Source organism: Staurois parvus, unplaced genomic scaffold (genome assembly GCF_062004578.1).
Source record: "Staurois parvus isolate SC_StPar_1 unplaced genomic scaffold, SC_StPar_1.0 ptg001133l, whole genome shotgun sequence".
In the NCBI taxonomy this organism is placed as follows: Eukaryota; Metazoa; Chordata; class Amphibia; order Anura; family Ranidae; genus Staurois; species Staurois parvus.
The window spans coordinates 2,307,503-2,334,120 of record NW_028318929.1 but is presented as its reverse complement, the minus strand read 5'-3'; the positions used below and the strand labels follow the sequence as shown (position 1 = coordinate 2,334,120).

The 26,618-nt window shown below is 44.7% G+C and overlaps 1 protein-coding gene across 1 annotated transcript; it reads right to left on the bottom strand.

Moving 5' to 3' along the window:
• Nucleotides 1-670: 670 nt before the first annotated feature.
• On the bottom strand, nt 671-19,823 carry NFKBIL1 (NFKB inhibitor like 1). The gene is made up of 5 exons (XM_089659123.1): nt 19,676-19,823; nt 12,652-12,927; nt 8,293-8,405; nt 6,600-6,735; nt 671-3,239 (listed from the first exon to the last, which is right to left on the bottom strand). Exons 2-5 carry the CDS (start codon nt 12,920-12,922, stop codon nt 2,611-2,613), a joined length of 1,149 nt encoding a protein of 382 aa, XP_089515249.1. The 5' UTR covers nt 12,923-12,927; nt 19,676-19,823; the 3' UTR covers nt 671-2,610.
• Nucleotides 19,824-26,618: the final 6,795 nt, after the last annotated feature.

Here is a 26,618-nt window from a genome sequence, read left to right as displayed (position 1 = left end):
AAAACTGAAATTGCAGGGATATAAAAAGGCACCAAAAAAAGTAGACCTTTCCCCACTTTTGCTAAAATTACATCAGCTTACATCTCTGTATGTATCATCTAATTTTTTTTTTATTTTTTGATTTACTTTCCTTCTTGCGTCTACTTCTTGCCCCAAGCACAGAGATGATCTTTGGGAAGGCAATGTCATTGGTTCTGTCAGGGAGATCTCATACCTGATCTGTGAGATCTCAGTATAGCTCGCACTATTGTTGTGAAAACGTGACAGAACAATGAAACGTGACTTACAATGCTTCATGCACAGTACAACAAAAATGCAGGTTGTGGTATGATGTATATTTTATAACCGACTCTTCTTCAGTAGTTAAATTTGCTGCAGAATTGGGGTGCAGTGCAAGTCAATAAAAAATAATTTGTGAAAATGCTGCAAATAAGCTTTTAAAATATTTTTGTAGTTCTTTTACATGATTTTTTTTTTCTATGTGACCGTGTTTCTTTGACGATGAACCCCTCTATATAAAACAGGGTGCATAAAAATCAATGATTTAAAAAAAAAAAAAAAAAAAAAAAAAAAAAAAAAAAAAATCGGATTTTTTTTATTTAAATCTGATTTTTTTTTAATAAAATGCTTTTTGAGGAAAATATATTACCATCCAAAGGTCATTCCATCATGAAATAAAGATTAGTTTTTTATTTATGTAGAATAAGGCTGTATATGTTTAATTGTTTTGGTAAATAAATTCCATTAATCCATTCACAATGTCATGCTCTTCCAGAGGTTTTGTAACATTATTGGGCAGTTTCTCTGCCTACAAGATATTATCACAGATGCTTGGTTTACTTTTGCAGTTCTCAAAACTGAATTTGACTCAGCGGAGATCACATGCCTCTTCTTCACAGCAAAAATGTTATAACATGAACAGAGTTAAGAAAAAGACCTTAATCCTAACTTCTACAAACCTATGAATACAGAATCAACCCCTTCAGTGCTAAGTTTCAAGAAGTTCAGTGAATAGAATAGAAACAATATTTTTCTGATTGTTTGGAGTGGAATAGATCTGCACAAGAAGAAAGTGAAACTAAGTGTGAGGAGGAAGGGGCTGACAGTCTAAGTTTATTAAAATATATATATTTTGTTTAGCCAAATTAGTTAAACATGGATGTTTGTTTAAGCAAATCACATATGCTGGAATGTTATTGTTTCAGTTGAATAAATCTATTTAAATTGTTATTATTAAGGTAATGATTATTTTTCTCCTTCCTAAGTACAACAGAAAAGTTGTCCAAATATGAATGATTAACCTATTAAACTGGGGATAAAAAAACTAATATGAAAAGTTGTTATTCTAAAAATCTTCATCTACTTGCATATTAAAGTTATACCAGCAAGAATTAGTCTATGTAGAAAACTAGGATTTAAATCAAGCCTTACTGACTAGTGATTTAAATTAGTTTGATTTAAATCAAATCCACCCTGATATAAAATGTCAACAATCTGTGAAACAGTGCACCTATATAAGTACATTGAGGTTTTTATGTAGAGATTCACCAGATTTTGCACTCTCTGATTTTAGTAAATTAAGCCCATTGCATACAAGCCTGAAGTGTGACATCCCTGCATATTGAGCACCCCCCTCATCTACACTTACCCTGCAGAGCAAATTCACATCCCTACCAGCGAGGCACCAGTCGAGTCCCTATCAGGACTACCCTTCTCGTCACCTTCATTTACCCATGGGATACCTTTGAAGAGCACAATATCACAAATCTCCTCCAGGGATACCAGACTACGTATAGATCCAGTGCTGTCTTATACATATATTTTTTTTTTCCTCTAGCACATGCAGAGGTGGAGACATCACCTTGGGGTTCAAATGGAATCCAATTGGTAACAACTAGAATCTTAGCACAGTAAAGCACAGACAAACTCCAGATCTGATAATGAGTATAATTGGTTATTTTTTCCTACACAACTAGTGATTGGGAGCAACCTGTCATTTTGTTCCCCTGTAAAATGGAAGCGCAACTAAAAAAAAAAATGTAGGTAGGAGATACAGAAAGTAATACATTACAGTAAAATTCAAGCCTAAACCTAATTAGTTTTAAAAATGTTCCTTTCCCTCTCCTAACACCTATGCTGATTATAACTTTTTTTTTTTTTTCTATGGTTGGACTTTTGTCTTTTTTCAGCCAGACTAACTATGTAACCTGTTGAATAAAGATGTACATACTTACCTATTTTCAGCTCGCTCTGGTCCAGTCATGTGATCCGGCTTCCCTGTGTGACTCAGCAGCTGCTGCAGGGGAGAGAAGGGAGCGCCGACAACAGCTGGGACATGGGAACCTATGAGTGACATCATTGCTCCTGGAATTCCTGGCCATTGTCAAGCGCTCTCTCCTCTCCCCTGCAGCTGCCACTGGCTGACACAGGGGAACATATGACTGGGCCAGAGTGCGCTGAAAATAAGTAAGTATACACGTTTTTAACACAGATTAGTCAGCATAGATGTTAAGAGGAGGGAGGGGACATTCTTAAGAATAGTTAGGTTTAGACTGGAATTCTACTTTAAGTTGCCCAGCAAAAGCCATAGACACCAGTGGTACCACCTCTTCACTTTGCAAGTTCTGCCAGTCTGTTCAATTCCTGTGACAGAGCCGTAACAGTCTCCAGAACTCGCACCCGGTCCTTTGCAAGCAGACGAGTGCCACATCTCTGCATAAAGCGATCCGGATGCCAAGTCACTCTCTGTGCCCGCATGTAGCGCTTATATGATGTGATGTCCGAGGAGTCTGCACCCGCTGCTACGAACTGCGCCATCTGCTCTGCAGTGCCACCTGGAACTGGCCAAGGGATGTCCTTGTAGCTCAACATACGGATAACCGTCCTTGTATCTGCGTTCAGGGCACTGTCATTGTCAGTCCTATCACGACTTCTTTCTGTTGGCTCACCGCTATGCTTTGAGTCAGCCTCAAGGCTTGCACCCGCTCCCCCGAACACCTCCTGGCATTTCCTGTGATACCTCTCACTCTGAGCCTGGTGCAGTTCTCTTTCCATTTGTTCTTTTCTTTCCTGGTATCTCCGCTCCTCCACAAGCCTGGGGGTGTCCTGCGAAGTCACAACTTTAGTCTGTACACTTAAATTATCATAACGGCGATTTCTGGCATGGTACTCTCTGTAGATACGATCGGCCCATGATTCAAAGCTTTCCATCTCAGGAACTGAATCCAAGTAGTCATCATCTTAAAGAAAACAAAAATTGTGTTATATAAATGACAAATGTATCAGAAGTTGTTTTGAAGATTGTGCAAAGTGGGTCATTTGCATGTAGTAAGGTTTGGTTCACAGCAACAAGTGTGACCAAGCATGGCCACGTTCCTGAACATCACATGTACGGCAGTCCAGTCATTGGAAAGGGTTACCCTACGTGCGAGAGAGGTGGAAAAGAAGTCCCTGACCTTTTTAAAAACTGCATGACACCATGCAGTTTGGTATACACAAAAACACAAGCGTTTGCAGATGCGTGGGGGTGTCATTAACAATTGATGGCACTGCTGCCCATCTGCTAAATGCCAGTGTGGTCCTCTAGCAGTTGTGCACATGTTCCCAACACACAAAGGACTGAACCTAGCCTAAGACTGGAATGACACTGTATGCAATGCATTTAACAAGCATTAATGCATGTTAAACACACGTGTTGAGAAAAAAACAGGGCGCACTGTCCTCATGCCTTACCGTGGTAAAAATTAATTTAATATAAAATGAAAAATGCATAATCACAAACCAACAGGTCATGAAAACAGAGACAGAGAACCAAAGGTGTCGGTCCCAGAAGGAAGGGAGTTAAGACTCCCGAAACGCACTAAGTTTTTCACCAAAGGACCCCCCGCTGCCTGGGACCGACACCTTTGGTTCTCCGTCTCTGATTTTATGACCTGGTGGTTTGTGAGCAGGGGTGGACTGACCATTTGGAAACTCGGGCACTGCCAGAGGGCCCGGGGTCAGTAGGGGCCCCATGAGATGCCCCTGGTACCTTTTTCATAGGCTTTTTTGAGTTTGGGCAAGGACACAGGGGCCCCATGATCCCCTATTGCCCGGGGGCCCCATGAGTTGTCAGTCCGCCCGTTTGTGAGTATGCATTCGTCGTTTTATATTAAATTTGGTTTTACCACAGTAATGCATGAGGAGAGTGCGCCCTGTTTTATTCTTTCTTGCTAGTATCAAGATTCCCGGATCTTTAGAGGGCCGCACCTTAGCGAGTGACAGATTCCGTGTTCCTGTTTAGCATGAAGATTTGAGCACTGGTTCTGGCTATATGTTGGAGTTTTACACGTGTCGAGGTGCATTGTTTTGCAGGTTTTTACCATGTTGTCTGGCTGTACATTTTTCTTTTTTCACAGCAAAAACCACATTACTTTTGTCCAAATGCATGTTGCAGCGTGTTTTTCTGCTTTCAAATGCAGCATGTCCTATTTTCACCCACTGGGTGAAATTAAAAACAATGGAGGGAATTAATCAAAACTGGAGCAACTAGCATCTGAAAAATGGTCCAACGTCACGTCCACTAGGCCAGGCCCAACGCGTTTCGCCCCTTTAAGACGTCAAGTGACGAAATGCGTTGGGCCTGGCCTAGTGGACGTGACGTTGAAACGTTGCTCCCAACTGTCGGCTGTGTTGATCGCAGTGCAGGAGGTTCGTGAGCGTATTCGTTTCATCTGGTGTCGGATTTGCACATGGGTGTTTGTTTTCAAGATTGACATTAAGTTAATATTGGACTATCACTGTTATGGTGGCTGGACTTATGTTTATATTTATGAATTCATTTATTTTTATTATTTATCCTTGCATGTTTTGTGAATAATTAGCGCACTTTTTATTTGTACACCATTTTACCTTTTTTGGTTAGAGGTGCTGCTTATTATTTGATTTATTTTGCATTTTCTGTGGCCCTTCTTATATCTGCTACATAGCATCTGAAGAAGCTGTAGCAACCAATCAACTTCTAGCTTTTATTCTCAACACTTAATAGAACAAGCTGAAGGTGAAGCCAATTGGTTGCCATCCACAGCAGCTCCAATTTTGATAAATTCTCTCAAGTGTATGTTTGCTTGTTGTTACATTGGGCCTGCACTGAACAATGCTGCCCAACACACATGGTGTGAATGAGCCCTTAATAAGCAGTGTATTGGGCTTTAAGAGCACACTGGTCAAAATTCCAGTTGATCTTCCCAGGAATGCAGTGTCCTTGTCTCATGACATGTTTGAAGTCAAGCCTGTGTGACAACCATAGTTTCCTCCATTTCCACAGTGAAAAAGTAGTCATCCAGGACAGGCGGTGTGTTATTCACAGGATTATCAGGTGAAAATAACATACAAAAAGCTTGAAAAAAAAAGGAAAAAAAAACTAATGCACTCACTACATCTAACGATTGGTAAGCTGTAATATATTACATTTTTAGTTTTGGGTAACTGTCAATGAGTAGGTCTAGCATTTATAAGTATTTATTGATCCCCACAGTACCCCTCCATAAGGGCGAATGATATTTCTTCAGACATCACCTATTCACAACCTACTTTCTGGACTGAGATTGTGGCTCAGAGATGACACCATCAGCAAGCATCACATACGTTATTGCTGCTTTTCACATATTTAAGGCCTGTTCTAAACACTTGTCATGGGCTAGTATCTGTCCCATGGAGTTCAATGTGTATGTTTAAAGGAGTTCTGTTTACCCAATGGCAAATTAAGCAATTAAGTTTAACCCTTTCGCTGCCAGAGCCGTTTTTGCATTTTTTTTTTTGCACATTTAAAAAAAATCATTTTAGGCCTGATGATTATACAAAACCCCCAAACATTATATATTTTCTGAAAGCAGACATCCTAGAGAATAAAGAAAAAGGTAGTTCCAATTTTTTATGGTACACAATATTACAGGAAAGTTCTAGGAAATACAAAATTTCTGAAGTTGCATTAATGTAAACTAATGCAATAAATCACCCAAATGGGTAACTGCGTGAATGGACAAATGCTTCCGCCTGTCAGGCGGGAGTCTGCTTGTCACTTTTACGCACTATCCCTGCAGCCACCGTATTGGGTGTAAAACTCCCTGCTGTCAGGTTCGTATTATGTACGGAACTAACAGCGAAAAGATTAAAGTGATATTAAAGGCAATTTTTTTTTTTGCAAATAACAAACATGTCATACCTGCTCTGTGTAGTGGTTTTGCACAGAGCAGCCCCAATCCTCCTCTTCTCGGGTCCCCACCAGTGTTTTAGCCCCTCCCTCTTGCAAAGTGTCCCCACAGAAAGCAGGTTGCACCCAAGCAGGCTCGGTCCCGAGCCGCTGCTCTGCATGTCCATCCACACACAGAGCCGTGGCTCGGCCCCGCTCTCTCTCTCCAAATTGGCTCACTTTCTCAGCCAATGAGGAAGGAGAGTCCACGGAGAGCCGAGGCCTTCGCGCACATCGCTGGATCGCAATGGGGCTCAGCTAAGTATTACGGAGGGGGGGGGGGGTTGCTGGACACAAAAGGTTTTTTGCCTTGGTAAGGTATCAAGCACAAACCTGCAGAGTAACATTGCCATGTTTCTATTGAACTCACCATCATACTGCCCATACATCTCTTGGTATTCATCCATGCTCTCAGCTAAAAGCTTTTCTCTCCACTCTGTTGTCTCCTTAGGTGAGGGACCCATACGCGACTCAGGAGAGCTCTGTTTTTCTCTTGCATATCTCTCCTGTAATCCCAGAGAAAAATATCTTAAAACTTACGCAAACCTAAGCAGTGGTCTCTTTGTAGAGGTCTAACAAATGTCTTCTGAGTAAGACCAAGAGCCCTTCAATCAGCATGACCTTTGATTGCAGAGCAAGAGGACTGACTCCACAATAGGGTGTTTTAGGATGTTTTTATTTTAAAAAATAATAGATGTTTACGATATACAGCGATTAGCAAACTAAATGTATTTTGGTATGGTTTACATGTACCTTAACCACTAGCCTACAGGGCACATATACCCCACTTCCTGCCCAGGCCAATTTTCAGCTTTCAGCGCTGTTGCACTTTGAATGACAATTGCGCGGTCATGCAACACTGTACCCATATGAAATTTTTAGCATTTTTTTTAGACAGATAGAGCTTTCTTTTGGTGGTATTTAATCACCTCTGAGTTTTTTATTTTTTGCTAAACAAACCAAAAACAAGTGAAAATTTTGGGAAAAAACGTTTTAGTTTTTGTTTCAAAATGTTGTAAATAAGTGATTTTTCTCCTTCACTGATGTGTGCTAATGAGGCTGCAGTGATGGGTACTGATAGGTAGCACTGATGGGAACTGAAGAGGAGGCACTGGTAAGTGGCACTGATGGGCACTGACAGACATCACTGATGGGCACTGAAAGGCAGCACTCATATATGGCACTGACTGGCACTGTTAGGCAGCACTGATAGGTGGCACTGACTGGGCACTGATAGGTGACACTGAAAGGCAGCTCAGATGGGCACTGATATGTGGCATTGATGTGCACTGGTAGGCACTGATATGTGGCTCTGGTGAGCACTGACAGCTGACATTGACGGGCACTGACAGGTGGCACTGCTGGGGCTACACTGATCATCAGGGCACACTGATCATCAGTGCCCTGATGATCAGTGTACATGTCCCCTCCGCGGAAAGCCGATTACCGGCTCTCCTCTCCTCTCGAGCTGACCGCTCGTGAGGACAGAAATGCCGATAACCGGCATTTCCCTATTTACATGCGATCAGCTGTGATTGGACACAGCTGATCACATGAAAGAGCCGACATCTTCGGCTCTTTCCGTTGATTGGTGATCCGCTGTGTCCGAGGGACACAGTGCACCACCGATCGCCGCGCTGCGCGCTCCCAGAGCCGCATACGCACGGTTAGAGTGGGAGGACGTCATGTGACATCCTCCCAAGAACGAGAGAACCACCTTGCACCCGTCATTACCCAAAATGGCGTGCGGGAGGCGGTTAACATACATCCGGTATGAGAGAAGTATGGGGCTTGATAATGCTGGTTTCCTCCTGAAACTCCCGTTGGCCACAGATCGGCCCCCCTAAAAGTCTGAAGACCAGTAAACTGGCCCTGTGTTTAGAAAGTTTGGAGACCCCTGTTTTAGAGCAACAAAAAGGTAGGAATCTGCTACAATGTTTGTTATGGTCCCAGCAGAGTACATTGATCACCCAGATGGGATGTTTTTTCTCTCAGTATAAACGGAGTTACTCTACTTTGGACCAATCTACAGTTGTGCATCACTGCCAAAGAAAACCGCTTACCATGAGGTCTTCTGCCTGGCGGAGGATTTGACGTGGAGTTGTCCCCTGCTTGTTTGGAACGTCAATTGCCTGAGGACAACGTTTCAGAATTGGAACCCACAGGTCTGTGTACACTGAGGAGAGAGAATGAGGGATGAGAAAGTCAGAAATATAAAAGTAAAAACAAGTAGCAGAGTGGCAGGGAGCAAACACTCAATGTAGATGGAAAGCCAACATATCACCAAGGCCCCCTATTTGAACCTCTGTTATGGTTTTGTCATTTTCTTATGTGAAATCGATGAAAATTTACATTGAACTAATATATTTGTATGTCTTTATATGAGGTAATGTCTGCAATCCTGTTACTGGTCCTTTCCTTGGTGAGCAGTGGGCAGGTTCACTGACAAAGTAAAAGGGAGGGAGGAGCTGGACAGTGAAGGAAATAAGTATTTGATCCCCTGCTGATTATAAATGTTTGCCCACTCACAAAGAAATGATCTAAAAATTGAATGGGTGTATTGTAACACCGAGACAGAATAGCAACAAAAAATTCAAAAGAAATGCATGTCTAACAAAAGATGCACTAATTTGCATGTTCATGAGGGAAATAAGTATCTGATCCCCTATCATTCAGCAGGATTTCTGGCTACCAGGTGTCTTTCATACAGGTAACAAGCTGAGATTAGAAGCAGTCTCTTAAAGGGAGTGCTGCTAATCTCATTTTGTTACCTGTATAAAAGACACCTGTCCACAGGAGCAATCAAACAATCAGATTCCAAACTCTCCACCATGGCAAAGACCAAAGAGCTGTCCAAGGATGTCAGGGACAAGATTGTAGACCTACACAAGGCTACTGGGCTGGGCTACCAAACTATCGCCAAGCAGCTTGGTGAGAAGGTGAAAACAGTTGGTGCAATCATTCACAAATGGAAGAAACACAAAACAACTGTCAGTCTCCCTAGATCTGGTGCACCATGCAAGATCTCACCTCGTGGAGTGTCAATGATCATGAGAACAGTGAGGAATCATCCCAGAACTACACGTGAGGATCTTGTCAATGATCTCCAGGCAGATGGGACCACAGTCACCAAGAAAACAATTGGTAACACACTACGCAGACAAGGATTGAGATCATGCAGTGCCCGCAAGGTCCCTCTGCTCAAGAAAGCACATGTTCAGGCCCGTATGAAGCACTGTATGTGCCTATCAGGTTTGCATGTTGTCGCAGCTCAGACAAATAACAGCATACACTGGAGCAGGGCTTCTCTACCTTTTCTCAGTCAAGGCACCCTTTAAAGTTATGAACAATCTTCAGGCATCCTTTAAAATTGTGGACAGTCTCAAGGCGCCCCATTCTAAAATGTAGAAAAACTATTCTATTAGTTTTACCTAATGCAGAAACACCCACACATGTAGGACACCAAATGTTAGAGGGGTTTTATTCTTCCAAAACAAATACACTTTTTCATACGGATACTGAATAGTATTCTAATGTTCGAAACTACGGGGCCCCAAAGAGACAACCTGACAGGACCCCTCTCCAAATAAACAAAGTTTACTATGCTTCAGTTATGAATGAACACAGTAAGTGATTGGTACCAATCATTCATTGTGTTCATTCAGGAAAGGCAGGGGCGGATGTGGCATATTTACCGAACCCTTCCCCTGCTCTCCATCCTGAAGGATCCTATTGTGTGCTTTCGGTCACTGCAGGAAATGCTCCGTTGGAAGATTTCCCTTCTTTTCCTGTTCTGGGGACAACCCATAGTTTGGGTTTTCACATTTCTGAACCAGTGATAATAGCCATCAGAACAAATAGAGAGATCACCTTAATAGAGACACAGACATCAGTAAAAAACTTGACAGGGGTTCTAACTCATCACCACTCTGTCAATACCTTGAAAAACAAGTTTTGTCTTTGGATACAAATTAATAATTTCTGAAAGGATAAATTTACCCACCTAAAAAAAAAATAAAAAAAATAAAAAAAATTTCATTCTAGGTAAAAAAAAAGAAAAAAGTATTTATGTATTTTATTTTTTAGGAGCCTGTAAAGCATTGCACCCGTGCTCAGCACATCCGATGGACAGTTAGCAAATTCCATCTGGAAATTTCTATATGCAAAAGCAGATAAGGTGCCTTAAAAAAAGGAAAAAAAAAAAAAAAAAAAAAAAAAAAAGAGAAACCAGCACACAAGCCCTCATCCTCAAAGGGAACTGTGAAAAATAATTGAGTGAGAAGACCCAGCTGTGGAACAAAGACAATGCATCGCACAGAGAGGAGTAAGCTGTAGAAGCTGGAGATAAACAAGGCCCGTTTTCATAAAAGCCCTTATTGGAAAGAACGGCAGGTCTGACAACCTGAAGTGGGACAAGGTAGAGGTAGAATATCTAGTTAGTTGCCCCAGGATACCACATCTACTTCCCAAGCAACCAATTCCTTGGGTGCAGGTGGAAGCAAAAGGTGACAAAAACCCTTCCTTAAAAAAAAGAGAGGAGTTTGCTTATGGGAAGGGGTGCATGCTCGAAGGTCAGGAACCCTTTATTAATCAAGAGAAATAAGGTGAGGTGGGGGGATCTGAACTGTCAAAGCCAGCATAAAACGTCCATATGCTTTAGGGCCAAATATTTCCCCCTGGCTCGCAAGAGAGATACTAGGGTTTACCATTCCTCTAACACAGTGGTTCTTAACCTGGGTTTGATCGAACCCCAGGGGTTCGGTGAGTCAGTCTCGCGGGTTCGGCGGAGGTGAAGACCCACACCCGACTCATATGATTCGTGCAGTAAATATTCATTATTATGTTTTTGTGTGAAAATCATGTTTTAATGGTTTTGTTCTTTGTTCTTAACGGTTTTGTTCATTTTGTGCACCTATGTATAAATATATACCTAAATATATACCTATGTTTTGAATTTTAAAAATCATATTTTATTTTTCCAATTAAGAAGGGTTCGGTGAATGCGCATATGAAACTGGTGGGGTTCAGTACCTCCAACAAGGTTAAGAACCACTGCTCTAGCAAGAAGTCAGAAGAGACTAACAATTCCTTCTTCATCCTCCTCATACTGAGTAACCGTGTATGCAGAGTTACCAAGAGAAGGGGAAAACAGAGGTCCAGCTACAGAACAAATCTGTAGGTACAACTCCAGATTGGAAAATCACACAGTTCACAGAATTCTAAAATGAAGCAAAAGTGTCAAATACCAACACCTTTGGAAAACCAGCTCTGAAGATTGAGAGCTAGAAACCCTCACGAATTTCATGGTGCCCTCAGTGAGCTGAACTACGCATGACAAGGGCCTTATTAAAACAATAGCTAATGTGCTTTGGTACCTTGGCTGGAACCCGACGTCGCAATAGCAGGTGGGTATGAAGAAACTTGAGGAAAAAGGTTTTACAACTACTGGTGCACTGAAGCAAAGAACAAAAAGACAACAGAAATCTAAATAGGTGCCCACCCATCAAGCTAACCCAGGGAGGAAAAAGTGGTAGGAAACACACTGCACCCCCCCCCCCCCCCCCGGACCACTACCAAGGTGACACCCAAACTCTAGACAACAATGTCCCTAACGTGATGTGGCACGACAGGGAGTGATTTACTGGCTCTTGGTTTAGATGTGATCACTGCTGCCACTTTCAGGCCACTGTCCACCGTCGTGATGGGATGGTAGCAGAGATCCCTCTATGCTGTCCTGGCCTGTATATCATGTTGGCCCACCTGCAATTACAACATCTTGGCCTGCCAGAAAGGACATATCTCACTTCCTAGTCCAAGGCTTGGGCCACACACACCAACCAGGCTACCAGCCTCAGCCTAAGCCACTGCCACCATGCTCCTCCAGGTGGACAAGGCACTGCCACCATGCTCCTCCAGGAGGACAAGGCATGAGGTACAGGGGGATACAGGACTCTGCCCCCACAAAGCATAAAAGGGTCAAAGTTCTGGAAAAAGAAAATTGGGGAATCCTCCTAATATAGCAAGCAGTCCCAGATACCATGGGCCCAAGAAATCTACCTCTGAAGAGGGCCTAATGACCATCTAGGCTAGAAGAAAACTACAAACTTTTGTGCTGCTTCAAAGTCCAAACTGATCTTCGAGGGGGTGGGAGAGTTTTTTCAATGTTCTCATTGTGTTTCCTGTAGAGGGAAGTACCAATTATCCCTCAGCTTACTGTCCTGGAAGATGACTGGAGATATTTTCTTTTGCAAGGTTTCCAAAATACAGTATATTCTTCTATATCTTTGCACAGAAATCAATTAGATGCAAGTGACCTGTCTGCTGTGCTAAGACTTTACAACTACTGGAAGAGAATGCGTCATTTTAATCGGCAACATAAAAGCTTCCATTTAGGGTTGGAGATAACCGTGACCTCTTCTTACCTCTCCATTCTCCCTTTTCCATCTCCTGAGCTGCCACATGTAGAGCATTATTTCCTACAGTGTCACATTGCATGGGGTCAGCTCCTTTACGGAGCAGTAGAAGAGCGCAGGCATTATCAGGCATTAAGCAGGCAGCATGAAGTAGGCTCTGTCCTCCTGGCAAAGGCTGGTCGAGCTGGAGATGGCGGTGGCGGCGAATATAAGACTTCAGTCGCAGAATATCTCCCTTTTCAATGTAGCGCAGAGCACGCAGTTCCCGGCGGTAAGACATGATACCTACAGAAGAAACAGAAAATCAGTATATAACTTAGGATCCAAATCAGACAGTCTGGCCCCCTGTTGACACACCACCAGATGCATTCTCTTTCAGCGGCGATACAGAACCAGAAGTATATTGAAATACGCGACATGTATATTCCAAAAGCATTCGGAGCTGAGAAGACATCATTCTCACATTACAGAAGGGGGGACATTGCAATTATGTCTAGTGCATCTAACGAGTGAAGGTCTGCTTTCAATCAGTTTAAAAAAACACCTTTTCATTGAGAAGTCTATTAAATATGAATACACACACACACACACACATATACATACAAATATATATATATATATATATATATATATATATATATATATATAAAATATATATACACATATATACACACACACACACAAAATATAAATAATATCAGAACTTTTTCCATCTTTAATGGAACCTATAAACTGTACAGCTCAATTGAAAAACAAATCTTTTGAATAATATGGTTGCACATAATTTAAAGTGCCTCTGATTAACCCAAAATAAAGTTCAGCAATTCTAGTAGGTCTTTCCTGACATTTTCTTAGTTGCATCCTACAGCAAAAGCCATGGTCCGCACAGAGCTTCCAAAGCATCAGAGGGATCCCATTGTTAAAAGGTATCAGTCAGGAGAAGGGTACAAAAGAATTTCCAAGGCATTAGATATACCATGGAACACAGTGAAGACAGGCCTCATCAAGTGGAGAAAATATAGCACAACAGAGACATTACCAAGAACTGGACGTACCTCCAAAATTGATGAAAAAACGAGAAGAAAACTGGTCTGGGAGGCTGCCAAGAGGCCTACAGCAACATTAAAGGAGCTGCAGGAATATCTGGCAAGTACTGGCTGTGTGGTACATGTGACAACAATCTCCCGTATTCTTCATATATCTGGGCTATGGGGTAGAGTGGCAAGACGGAAGCTTCTCTTACGAAGAAAACATCCAAGTCCGACTAAATTTTGCAAAAACAGATCTGCAATCTCTCTAAAGCATGTGGGAAAATGTGTTCTGGTCTGATGAAACCAAGGTTGAACTTTTTGGCCAGAATTCCAAAAGATATGTTTGGTGCAAAAACAACACTGCACATCGCCTAAAGGACACCATACCCACAGTGAAACATGGTGGTGGCGGCATCATGCTTTGGGGCTGTGTTTGTTCAGCTGGAACTGGGGCCTTAGTCAAGGTAGAGGGAATTATGAACAGTTCCAAATACCAGTCAATATTGGCACAAAACCTTCAGGCTTCTGCTAGAAAGCTGAACATGAAGAGGAAGTTCATCTTTCAGCATGACAACGACCCAAAGCATACATCCAAATCAACAAAGAAATGGCTTCACCAGAAGAAGATTCAAGTTTTGGAATGGCCCAGCCAGAGCCCAGACCTGAATCTGATTGTAAATCTGTGGGGTGATCTGAAAAGGGCTGTGCACAGGAGATGTCATCGCAATCTGACAGATTTGGAGTGTTTTTGCAAGGAAGAGTGGGCAAATATTGCCAAGTCAGGATGTGCCATGCTGATAGACTCATAACCAAAAAGACGGAGAACTGGAATCAAATCAAAAGGTGCTTCAAATTATTAGTGTAAGGGTGTGCACACTTATGCAACCATATTATTTTAGTTTTCTATTTTTACTTACCTCCATCTAAAAGATTTCAGTTTGTTGTTGAACTGAGTTGTACAGTTTTTAGGTCACATTAAAGGTGGAAAAAGTTCTGAAATGATTTATCTGTGTCTCATTTTTTTACATCACAGAAACCTGACATTTTTAACAGAGGTGTGTAGACTTTTTTGTGCGCGTGTGTGTAGTGTGTGTCATACACGATTTAGCACACCGGTAGAGTGTGCACTGTCCTACCTGCACTGTCATTGGCTTCCGTAGGTGTCAATCATCGGGTCCTGGCCAGCGGTTCATGGCTGGGACTCGGTGATCAGCTGACAGGAGAGAGATCAGTGAGTGTAAACAACACAGATCTATCTCTTGTCAATGGGGACATCCTTTTTTTTTTTTTTCTGTCTGTAATTAGGGAGATAAAAGCCAGCACATCCCCTAGAAAAACACAACACAGTACACAGTCTAATCACTTCCTAATACACAGTTAACCCTTTTATCGCCCCAGATGTTAACCCTTTCCTGCCTAGTGTGATTAGTATAGCATCAGGGCTTTTATTAGCACGTATCACTGTATTAGTGTCACTGGAGAGGTCAGTGGCAGTTAGTCAGTTCCCACCCTGTGTCAGAATGCCCGCTGTACTATCGCAATCCTGCTATAAGTCGCTGATCGCCACCATTACTAGTATATAAAAGTAATAAAATTCCCGTATATATACCGCCATTTTTAGATGCTATAATTTTCATGCAAACCAATTACCGTATTTTTCGCTCCATAAGACGCACTTTTTCCCCCCAAAAAAAGGGGGGGGAATGTCAGTGCGTCTTATGGAGCGAATATAAAGCGGCCAGTCCGGTATTTCTGCCGCCACCGTGTCAGAATACCGGGCCAGCCGCTCAGCTGTTCTCTCTTGCAGGGCCTTACCTGTTCCTCGCTCCAGCGCTGCACAGTCTTCCCGCGCTGGCTTCTGTGACAGCCGGGTGCCCACTGCGCATGTGCTGCGCTTTTGTGAATGGTCCGGTGTCTTCTGGGACACATGACAGGTCCCAGAAGGCGCCGGGCCATTCACAAAGCGCAGCGCTTCTCGCACATGCGCAGTGGGCACCCGGCTGTCACAGAAGCCGGCCCGGGAAGAAGAGCGAAGGACAACTCCGCGGAAGTGGAGCGGGTACCTGTCAAATTCAGGTACCCGCTCCCCCTCCCTCCTCAAAGGTCAGCAGTCTCTGGTCATTCCCTGCACTGTGTCCGCAGTCTCTGGCCCATCTCCTGCACTGTGTCCGCAGTCTCTGGCCCATCTCCTGCACTGTGTCCGCAGTCTCTGGCCCATCTCCTGCACTGTGTCCGCAGTCTCTGGCCCATCTCCTGCACTGTGTCCGCAGTCTCTGGCCCATCTCCTGCACTGTGTCCGCAGTCTCTGGCCCATCTCCTGCACTGTGTCCGCAGTCTCTGGCCCATCTCCTGCACTGTGTCCGCAGTCTCTGGCCCATCTCCTGCACTGTGTCCGCAGTCTCTGGCCCATCTCCTGCACTGTGTCCGCAGTCTCTGGCCCATCTCCTGCACTGTGTCCGCAGTCTCTGGCCCATCTCCTGCACTGTGTCCGCAGTCTCTGGCCCATCTCCTGCACTGTGTCCGCAGTCTCTGGCCCATCTCCTGCACTGTGTCCGCAGTCTCTGGCCCATCTCCTGCACTGTGTCCGCAGTCTCTGGCCCATCTCCTGCACTGTGTCCGCAGTCTCTGGCCCATCTCCTGCACTGTGTCCGCAGTCTCTGGCCCATCTCCTGCACTGTGTCCGCAGTCTCTGGCCCATCTCCTGCACTGTGTCCGCAGTCTCTGGCCCATCTCCTGCACTGTGTCCGCAGTCTCTGGCCCATCTCCTGCACTGTGTCCGCAGTCTCTGGCCCATCTCCTGCACTGTGTCCGCAGTCTCTGGCCCATCTCCTGCACTGTGTCCGCAGTCTCTGGCCCATCTCCTGCACTGTGTCCGCAGTCTCTGGCCCATCTCCTGCACTGTGTCCGCAGTCTCTGGCCCATCTCCTGCACTGTGTCCGCAGTCTCTGGCCCATCTCCTGCACTGTGTCCGCAGTCTCTGGCCCATCTCCTGCACTGTGTCCGCAGTCTCTGGCCCATCTCCTGCACTGTGTCCGCAGTCTCTGGCCCATCTCCTGCACTGTGTCCGCAGTCTCTGGCCCATCTCCTGCACTGTGTCCGCAGTCTCTGGCCCATCTCCTGCACTGTGTCCGCAGTCTCTGGCCCATCTCCTGCACTGTGTCCGCAGTCTCTGGTCCATCTCCTGCACTGTGTCCGCAGTCTCTGGTCCATCTCCTGCACTGTGTCCGCAGTCTCTGGTCATCTCCTGCACTGTGTCCGCAGTCTCTGGTCATCTCCTGCACTGTGTCCGCAGTCTCTGGTCATCTCCTGCACTGTGTCCGCAGTCTCTGGTCATCTCCTGCACTGTGTCCGCAGTCTCTGGTCATCTCCTGCACTGTGTCCGCAGTCTCTGGTCATCTCCTGCACTGTGTCCGCAGTCTCTGGTCATCTCCTGCACTGTGTCCGCAGTCTCTGGTCATCTCCTGCACTGTGTCCGCAGTCTCTGGTCATCTCCTGCACTGTGTCCGCAGTCTCTGGTCATCTCCTGCACTGTGTCCGCAGTCTCTGGTCATCTCCTGTACTGTGTCCGCAGTCTCTGACCATCTCCTGTATTGTGTCCGCAGTCTCTGGTCATCCCCTGTACTGTGTCTGCAGTCCATTGGTTCAGAATATTTTTTTTTCTTGTTTTTCGCCTCAAAAACCTAGGTGCGTCTTATGGAGTGAAAAATACGGTACTATACACTTTTTGGGAATTTTTTTTACCAAAGACATGTAGCAGAATACATTTTGGCAAAAATGTATGAAGAAATTGTATTTTTTTTAATGGATATGTTTTATAGCAAAGTGTAGAATATATTGTTTTTTTTTCATTTTTATTTTTAGGCCAGTCAAGTTCCCCCACCCCAAACTCACTCCTCCTTGTCTTTATGGACCCAGACACGTCCATCGGATTGCCCAACAGAGAAGCGTGATTGGTCACTCCAGAGAACAAGTCTCCACTGCTCTTGAGTCCAGTGGTGACGTGCTTTACACCACTGCATCCGACGCTTTGTATTGCACTTGGTGATGTAAGGCTTGGATGCAGCTGCTCAGCCATGGAAACCCATTCCATGAAGCTCTCTACACACTGTTGTGCTAATGTGAAGGCCACTTGAAGTTTGGAGGTCTTTAGCTATTGACTCTGCAGACAGTTGGCAACTTCTGCGCACTGAGCGCTTCAGCATGCGCTGACCTTGCTCTGTCATTTTTCGTGGCCTACCCCTTTGTGGCTGAGTTGCTGCTGTTCCCAGTTGCTTCCACTTTGTTATAATACCACTAACAGTTGATCGTGGAATATTTAGTAGCCAGTAAATGTCACAGATGGACTTATTGCACAGATGACAACCTATCACGGGACCACGCTTGGAATCACTGAGCTCCTGAGAACGACCCATTCTTTCACAAATGTTTGTAGAAGCAGTCTGCATGCCTAGGTGATGATTTTATACACCTGTGGCCATGGAGGTGATTGGAACACCTGAATCCAATGATTTGGAGGGCTGGCCCAATACTTTTGGCAAAATTGTGTATTGTTAGCCCAGCCTGGGTGACAACCATAGTGAAAGTATATCACCAGCACACCACAGATCACCAGAGGGGGTCCAAAACTTTATTCGGCAATCACATTAAAATAACAGAAGCAACGTTTTGGAGCCTCGCAGGACTAATTGGGCTCCAAAATGTTGCTTCTGTTATTATGTGATTGCCGAATAAAGTTTTTGTGTGCTGCAAACATGTCTGCAGTCTCTGACCGTCTCCTGTACCACGTCCGCGGTCTCTGACCGTCTCCTGTACCACGTCCGCGGTCTCTGACCGTCTCCTGTACCACGTCCGCGGTCTCTGACCGTCTCCTGTACCACGTCCGCGGTCTCTGACCGTCTCCTGTACCACGTCCGCGGTCTCTGACCGTCTCCTGTACCACGTCCGCGGTCTCTGACCGTCTCCTGTACCACGTCCGCGGTCTCTGACCGTCTCCTGTACCACGTCCGCGGTCTCTGACCGTCTCCTGTATCAAGTCCGCAGTGCCTGACCGTCTCTTGTATCATGTCCGCAGTGCCTGACCGTCTCTTGTATCATGTCCGCAGTGTCTGACCATCTCTTGTATCATGTCCGCAGTGTCTGACCATCTCTTGTATCATGTCCGCAGTGTCTGACCATCTCTTGTATCATGTCCGCAGTCTCTGACCGTCTCTTGTATCATGTCCATCAGGCATCAACAGCAAGGCTCTTACTTTCCATTCATCATACATCAGCATCAGAGGTTGGTCATCAGCTCTGAGGAAAGGGATTCGTCCCCAAAACGCGTCAGCCATTTGACCGCACTGACAGTGAGAACACCTTGCCTGCCGTTGTGGCCATTGTCATTTTTCTATGCTTTTTAGATACATGCTTCGTCTGTGAGTATGTTTTTATTATTCTTTCACTCCTACAATAAACCTTGGATAATGCACTAGGTGTGCGTGCCACCTGTTTTCTCTCTGACCGTCTCTTGTATCACGTCCGCGGTGTCTGACCGTCTCTTGTATCACGTCCGCGGTGTCTGACCGTCTCTTGTATCACGTCCGCGGTGTCTGACCGTCTCTTGTATCACGTCCGCGGTGTCTGACCGTCTCTTGTATCACGTCCGCGGTGTCTGACAGTCTCTTGTATCACGTCCGCGGTGTCTGACCGTCTCTTGTATCACGTCCGCGGTGTCTGACCGTCTCTTGTATCACGTCCGCGGTGTCTGACCGTCTCTTGTATCACGTCCGCGGTGTCTGACCGTCTCTTGTATCACGTCCGCGGTGTCTGACAGTCTCTTGTATCATGTCCACAGTGTCTGACATAGTGTTGTCACCCTAGTATAGGAAGTGTGTTACTGTCAAGATTACCAGATGAAATGGAAAAAAAAAAAACAGCTAATGCAGCCACAACATCTAAGAATTGGTAAGCTGTGACATATTACGTTTGTTCTTGGATGTGGATACACTCTAATTCTCCTTTACCTCCAGTTCTCCTAGGCAGCCTCTATGAATTGCTCCAGCTGAGTCCTGCAGGATGTGTCTGTCATCACCACTCACCCCTGTCTGTCCTCAGCAACGATATCCACCATGGTTTACTTACATTTCCCCCTTATTCACAGTATTCAGACACTTCCGGGTGTAGTGGGAGGAGCCAAACAGCCTTTTCCTGTGCACCGCATAAGTCTCCCCGCAGCAACAATGTCGATTTGTTTTCTGCCCGGGTGAGAAAGTGGTTCCTAGAATAAAATATCACTCACAAATGTTTGTTGTAATTCTTAGTTCAGTCCCTGGATTCCAGGAAGAAGTTGTACCTGGAAAATGCCCAGCACCTCCTTCCTTCTCTCACAATTGTGTATACATATATAAATACATTATTATTATACAGGATTTATATAGTGCCAACAGTTTGCTCAGCGCTTTACAAAATGAAGGTAGACATTACAGCTACAATACAATTTGGTACAAGAGGAAGGGTTGACTGATACAAAAGATAATAGCTGTGGGGGTATGAGCTGATGGAGGAAATAAAAGGCAGATTACTAGTTAGAAAAGCAGGATAGGCTTCTATAAAGAGAAAGGTTTTCAGGGATCGTCTAAGGGTGCGTAGATTAGGAGACAGCCAGACAGATTGGGGTAGGGTAAGTCCTGGAGGCGAGCATGGGAGAAGGTGACATGGGAACTAGAGAGCAGAGGGTCTTGGGAGGATCTAAGAAAGCGGTTTGGTTGATACTTTGAGACCAGGTTGGTGATGTAGCTGCAGCGCTTTACAAAATGAAGGCAAACACTACAGTTACAATACAGTTTAGTACAAGAGGAATCAGAGGGCCCGACTCCTGGGAGATTACAATCCAGGAGGAAGGGTTGAGTGATACAAAAGGTAATAGCTGTGGAAGGGACGAGTTGATGGAGGAAATAAATGGCAGTTTACTAGGTAGGAGCAGGATAGGCTTCTTTAAAGAGAAAGGTTTTCAGGGAAAAGGTGGATAGATTGGGGGTTAGCCAGACAGATTGGGGTAGGGAGTTCCATAGGATGGGAGAAGCTCGGGAGAAGTCCTAGAGGCGAGCATGGGAGGATGCGATACGGGAACTAGAGAGCAGGAGGTCTTGGGAGGATTGAAGAGAGCAGTTTAGTAGATATTTTGAGATCAGGTTGGTGATGTAGCTGGGGGCAGAGTTGTGGATGGCTTTGCAAATTGTTGTTAGTATTTTGAATTTTATTTGTTGGGCGAGTGGAAGCCAGTGGAAGGATTGGCAGAGAGGGGTGGAGGACACTGAGTGGAAGCCAGTGAAGGGATTGGAAGGGAGGGGTGGAGGACACTGAGTGGAAGCCAGTGGAGGGATTGGAAGAGAGGGGTGGAGGACACTGAGTGGAAGCCAGTTGAGGGATTGGCAGAGATGGGTGGAGGACACTGAATGGAGGCCAGTGGAGGGATTAGAAGAGAGGGGTGGAGGCCAGTGGAGGGACTGGCAGAGAGGGGTGGAGGACACTGAGTGGAGGTCAGTGGAGGGATTGGCAGAGAGGGGTGGAGGACACTGAGTGGAGGCCAGTGGAGGGATTGGCAGAGAGGGGTGGAGGACACTGAGTGGAGGCCAGTGGAGGGATTGGCAGAGAGGGATGGAGGACACTGAGTGGAGGCCAGTGGAGGGATTGGCAGGGAGGGGTGGAGGACACTGAGTGGAGGCCAGTGGAGGGATTGGCAGAGAGGGATGGAGGACACTGAGTGGAGGGATTGGCAGAGGGGTGTAGGACACTGAGTGGAGGCCAGTGGAGGGACTGGCAGTCATTTATGACAGTTATTTGTGCTACAAAACCACACTTCTGCATTTCTTGCCTAGGTGAGAATGACATTTGTGCTTCCAGCCCCCATCCCGCAAATGTGCAGATGTGCCACAGGGCGCTTCCAGATCCAGAGTGAGTCCTGCGGCACATCTTCTAGGGTTGTCACCTCATCCCTTTAAATTCGAACACATATTAATGACACAGGTTCTGCGGCTGATTAAGGTGGTAATTAAACTCAGTGCCTTATCTGCAATTTATTAGCCTTAGAACCTCTGTCATTATTATGTGTTCCGGTTTAAGGGATGAGGTGGCAATCCTAACATCTTCACATGCGTAGGTTTCCCCGAACATCTGCAAATCCTGAACCTCCGCCAACTTCTCCTGTTTTGGCGGGCAGGGCCCTTTGGCACATCTGTGCATGCAAACATTATATATTGTTCCCCTATCAAAGCAAACGTTTCATGTGTTGACTGGAGTGTACCTTTCTAATTCTCCTGTTTCAATCATTTTTATTGTAATTTTTACCCAGAAAGATAGGTTATCTATGGTTCCCACATTTTCAAAGTAAGCCAGTTTGTCATGGAGGATGGCCGACATTCATTCGTTAAAACAATAGACACAGTGGTCACAGCATCCATTTCTTGATCTAGTATAACATATAGATTTGGGTAGAGATAAGATTCAACAGAAATTCAGAGATGATGTACCATATAGTTACACAGTTACATAGTTAGTCTGGCTGAAAAAAGACAAAAGTCCATTCAGTTCAACCGTAAAAAAAAAAGAAAAAAAAAGTTATAATCCTATACCCACAGTTGATCCAGAGGAAGGCAAAAAAAAACACAGCAAAGCATGATCCAATTGCTCCTGCAGGGGGAAAAAATTCCTTCCTGATCCCCCGAGAGGCAATCGGATATTCCCTGGATCAACTTTCCTATAAATGTTAGTATCCATTTATATTCTGTGTATCCAAGAAAGAATCCAGGACATTTTTAAAGCAATCCACTGAGCTGGCCAGAACCAACTCTTGAGGGAGTCTATTCCACATTTTCACAGCTCTTACTGTGAAGAAACCTTTCCGTATTTATTGCTTGGCTAAAGAACATAACTGACCAATCAAAAGATTCAAACATGTTCAGCGTAACTATAACTGGGCCTCCAGTAACGGAATACACTGACAATTGAGGGACAGTTCAGCGTGTGGTATGCATATGACTACTGCCCAGGGGCGGACTAACCATTTGGAAACTCGGGCACTGCCCGAGGGCTCGGGGTCAGTAGGGGGCCCCATGATATGCCCCTATACCTTTTTCATAGGCTTTTTTGAGTTTGGCAAGGACACAGGGGCCCCATGATCCCCTATTGCCAGGGGGTGCCTTGAGTTGTCAGTCCGCCGCTGCTACTGCCCATTTGGTTCCATGTGTTTCTAACGAGCTGTCAGACACTCACTTTTGAAAGAAGACACACAGGATAAACAATGGCAGGAGAGGCAAATCACCTAAAAGAGATACAAAAAAGGGGTAAAATAAGGGATGGAGATAAAAAAGAAGTAGAAAGAGAAAAAAAAAGGTGGGGAGGTGTATGTGCATTCTCCAGTCGCTATATTTAAGTCCCTCCAGCCAGGTCAGGAGGATCCAGAAAGATAAGTTTTCTATGACTCCCACATTGTTTTCAAAGGACGCCAGTTTGTCATAGAGAATGGCCGACATTCATTCATTAATCATAATCCATGTCAACTTGGCCTTTAGAAGTTGGACCGTAGGGGCTTTCCGGGAGCGTGCAATGGATATCCTAGAATGCGATCAGGCGTCTCGCCCATCCCGGTACCCCCTTCACCAGCCTCCCTAATAGGGCCTGCTGCGGAGATTTCACTAAATTCACCTGGGGGAGAGAGTAAATGAAATCATATGTGCGGATCCAAAACCGTTTCACTTTAACTCAGGTCCACCAGGCGTAAAGAACCATTCCCTCCTTTCCATAGCCACGGAAAACAGAGGAGACCCCCGGGATGGAGAACGCCAGGCACACTGGTACCAAATACCACCTAAAAAAAACTTTATAATTGAGGTATTAATTTAAGATTTAGAAGCACATTGAGATCATTTCCCCCAACCTGCTGCCTCCAGCGTTTCATCTAAATCTAGTTCCCATTTTTCCATGTATGGTAATTTAGTAGTGTTCTCATGAAGCATTGTATATACAGTGGTGCCTCGGTTTACGAATGCCTCAGTTAATGTAATTTTCGGTTTGCGAATGAAAATCCATTGAAAATAATGCCTCAGTTTACAAATTTTTTTCACAATACGAAGCAAGTTTCCGCAGGATGAATTGTGGCTGGGAGGTTTATAGCGCCGTCCCCGTACATGTTGGAGTCTGTGGGTAGCACGTGGTGTCAAGTGCGGAGGCAGTTTTTGCATCGAGTTTTGGAGCCATTCTGGAAATTTTCCCTGTCCCTGTACAGTATTTTTGCCTTTAAAGTGTACTTTTTTATAAAGAGTTTTGAACAGATAAAATACTTTTTTTTTTACTTTTTTTCTGACCTCCAGAACGGATTAATTGGATTTCAGTGCATTCCTATTGGAAACCACATTTTGAATTACAAAGTTTTCGCAATACGAAACGTCCTAGAGAATGCATTAAATTCGCAAACCGAGGTACCACTGTATCTTAGATATATACCTTTCCAATTCCCTTCCTGAAAAGTACCTATAACCACCTATGAGTAAAGCAAAGCACTATAAAAGAAACATGCCCAGAAGACACATAGGAAACACACACTTGTATGAATTCATTTTTATTGCATATTATATACTACCACCACTGTCTGTGGAGGTGGGCAATGTAACAGATATAACATGGGAGGGTAGTATAGATAATACAAAGTGTATCATGTTACTAACAATAGTACATAGTAGATGAGAAATAACAAGAAACAATGAGAGATGGTCCTGCCCATATGAGCTTACAATCTAAAGATTCTTATAGTGGACCTTTTAGTAATGGTTCCTGACATTCCACAATATAGAGCAATAATATAGAAAAATTCTACCTTTTATTACCCACTTGCCTACCGAGCACTTTCACCTCCTTCCTGCCCAGGCCAATTTTCAGCTTTCAATGTCGCACTTTGAATGACCATTTCTCATCCATGCAACACTGTACCCAAATGAAATTTTTATAATTTTTTTTGAGACAAATGGAGTTCTCTTTTGGTGGTATTTATTTTTGCTAAACAAACAAACAAAAAAAGATAAAACATTTGGGGGAAAAAAAGGTTTTCTTAGTTTCTGTTCTGAAATTTTCGAAATAAGTAATTTTTCTCCTTCATTGATGTGCGCTGATGAGGCTGCACTGATGAGGAGGGATTGATGGGCACCGACAGGCGTCACTGATGGGAACTGATATAAGGCACTGATGGGCTGGGCACTGATAGGCAGCACTGATAGGCATTGATAGGTGGCACTGATAAGCGGCAATGATGGGCACTGATATATGGCACTGATGGGCTGGGCACTGATAGGCAGCACTGATAGGCATTGATAGGTGGCACTGATAGGCAGCACTGATAGGCGGCAATGATGGGCACTGATACGCGGCACTGATGAGCACTGAGAGGCACTGATGGGCAGCATTGATGGGTAATAATAGACTGCTCTGATGAGGAGGCACTGATAGATGGCACTGATGGGCATTGATAGGCATCACTTATGGGCACTGATAGGCAGCAATGATGGGCACTTATAGGCAGCATTGATGGACACTGAGAGGCATCACTGATGGGCACTGAAAGGCAGTACTTATGGGCAATGAGAGGCAGCACTAATGGGCACTGATGGGGCTGCACTGATAATCAGGGCACTGATGAATGGACACATGATAAAGAATCTACTGTACATCATCGGCTCTTTACCGCGATTGGTGATCTGCTGTGTTCTATGGACACAGTGCACCACCAATCGCACCTCTGTGAGCCCACGGGGGCGTGCATGTGCGGCTACAGTGGGAGGACATATTGAAAAGTATACTTTATGGTGTCTCTCCAAGCTATGGATGTAAGGAAAAGGATCACCCCATTGGCAAGTGAGAAGAGGGGAGAGTGTCAGCCAATACAAGTGAAGGGATGGACACTGCTCAACCAACCCCAGGAGTCCAATGTTGAGGAATGGCCTCAGCCGCCATACTGCCACGCCCACTGATGCATTTTGCTCCACCCATCGGGGCTTGGTCACAGAGGTAGTCTGTCCTCCCAGAACAAAAGAGCTCCTGCTTGTCCGTCATTTGTCAATATGGCGGGCGGGAGACGGTTAAAAAGTAGTCTTTGAGCTCGAGATTAGTGACTTATGTCATCAGTCTGCTGCAGGAAAGAAGAACCATTCCCGCCCCCCCCCCCCACTAATTACACTGTATCCTTGGAACAAGTCACAATGTGCAAAGCAACAACAAGGGGTGATCTGTGTCAGACATTTGTAAACACAGTCAGTACCTGCACAAAATCCAGGATCTACATGATTTCTGAGCCAAGATCTCAATTAAGGAAGTAGACAGTGACCTCAAATGATGCCTGAACAAAGATGGCTCCATCCACCTGGAGAGAAGATCAGAGGATGGCAAGTGGAACACTGTGATAAGGAATCCCAAAAGAACCACAATGGCTCAAAATGATATGGTCCTGAAACATTTAGACAAAATAAAGGTGAATAAAGCACCTGGGCCAGATGGCATACACCCATGTGTCCTCAAAGAGTTGAGCTCTGCCATTTCAAAGCCATTGTTTCTACTTTTAGAGGCTTTTTAATGACTGGCATGATATCACTAGATTGGCGTAAGGCCAATGTGTTGCCAGTATTATAAAGAGGATCAATGTCTTTACCAAGTAACTACAAATTGGTTAGTTTAACTTCTTAAAGAGAAACTACACTCATATTTGATCCCAGGATGCACTGTCCCCAAGCTCCCTGCCCAGCTTTAGGCGGCCAGCTTCCGGGTCCCAAACGTCGGTTGCTGTCATTGGCATGTCTTCTCTGCATTAAAAATCCTGCCTGTTCACCCTTTTTTGTTTATTACCTGAAGTTCCACTTTAAGAGTTTAATAAAAGACCACATAGAAGATTTTTTGCCAGAAAACTATACTTTAAGCAACAGACAT

Coding starts and splice junctions, on each gene's coding strand:
- NFKBIL1 (XM_089659123.1), bottom strand. CDS start 12,922: ATGTCTTACCGCCGGGAACTGCGTGCTCTGCGCTACATTGAAAAGGGA. Junction 8,406..12,651: donor GGAAAAGGGAGAATGGAGAG/GTAAGAAGAGGT, acceptor CTCTCTCCTCAG/TGTACACAGACCTGTGGGTT. Junction 6,736..8,292: donor GCCAGGCAGAAGACCTCATG/GTAAGCGGTTTT, acceptor CTGGGATTACAG/GAGAGATATGCAAGAGAAAA.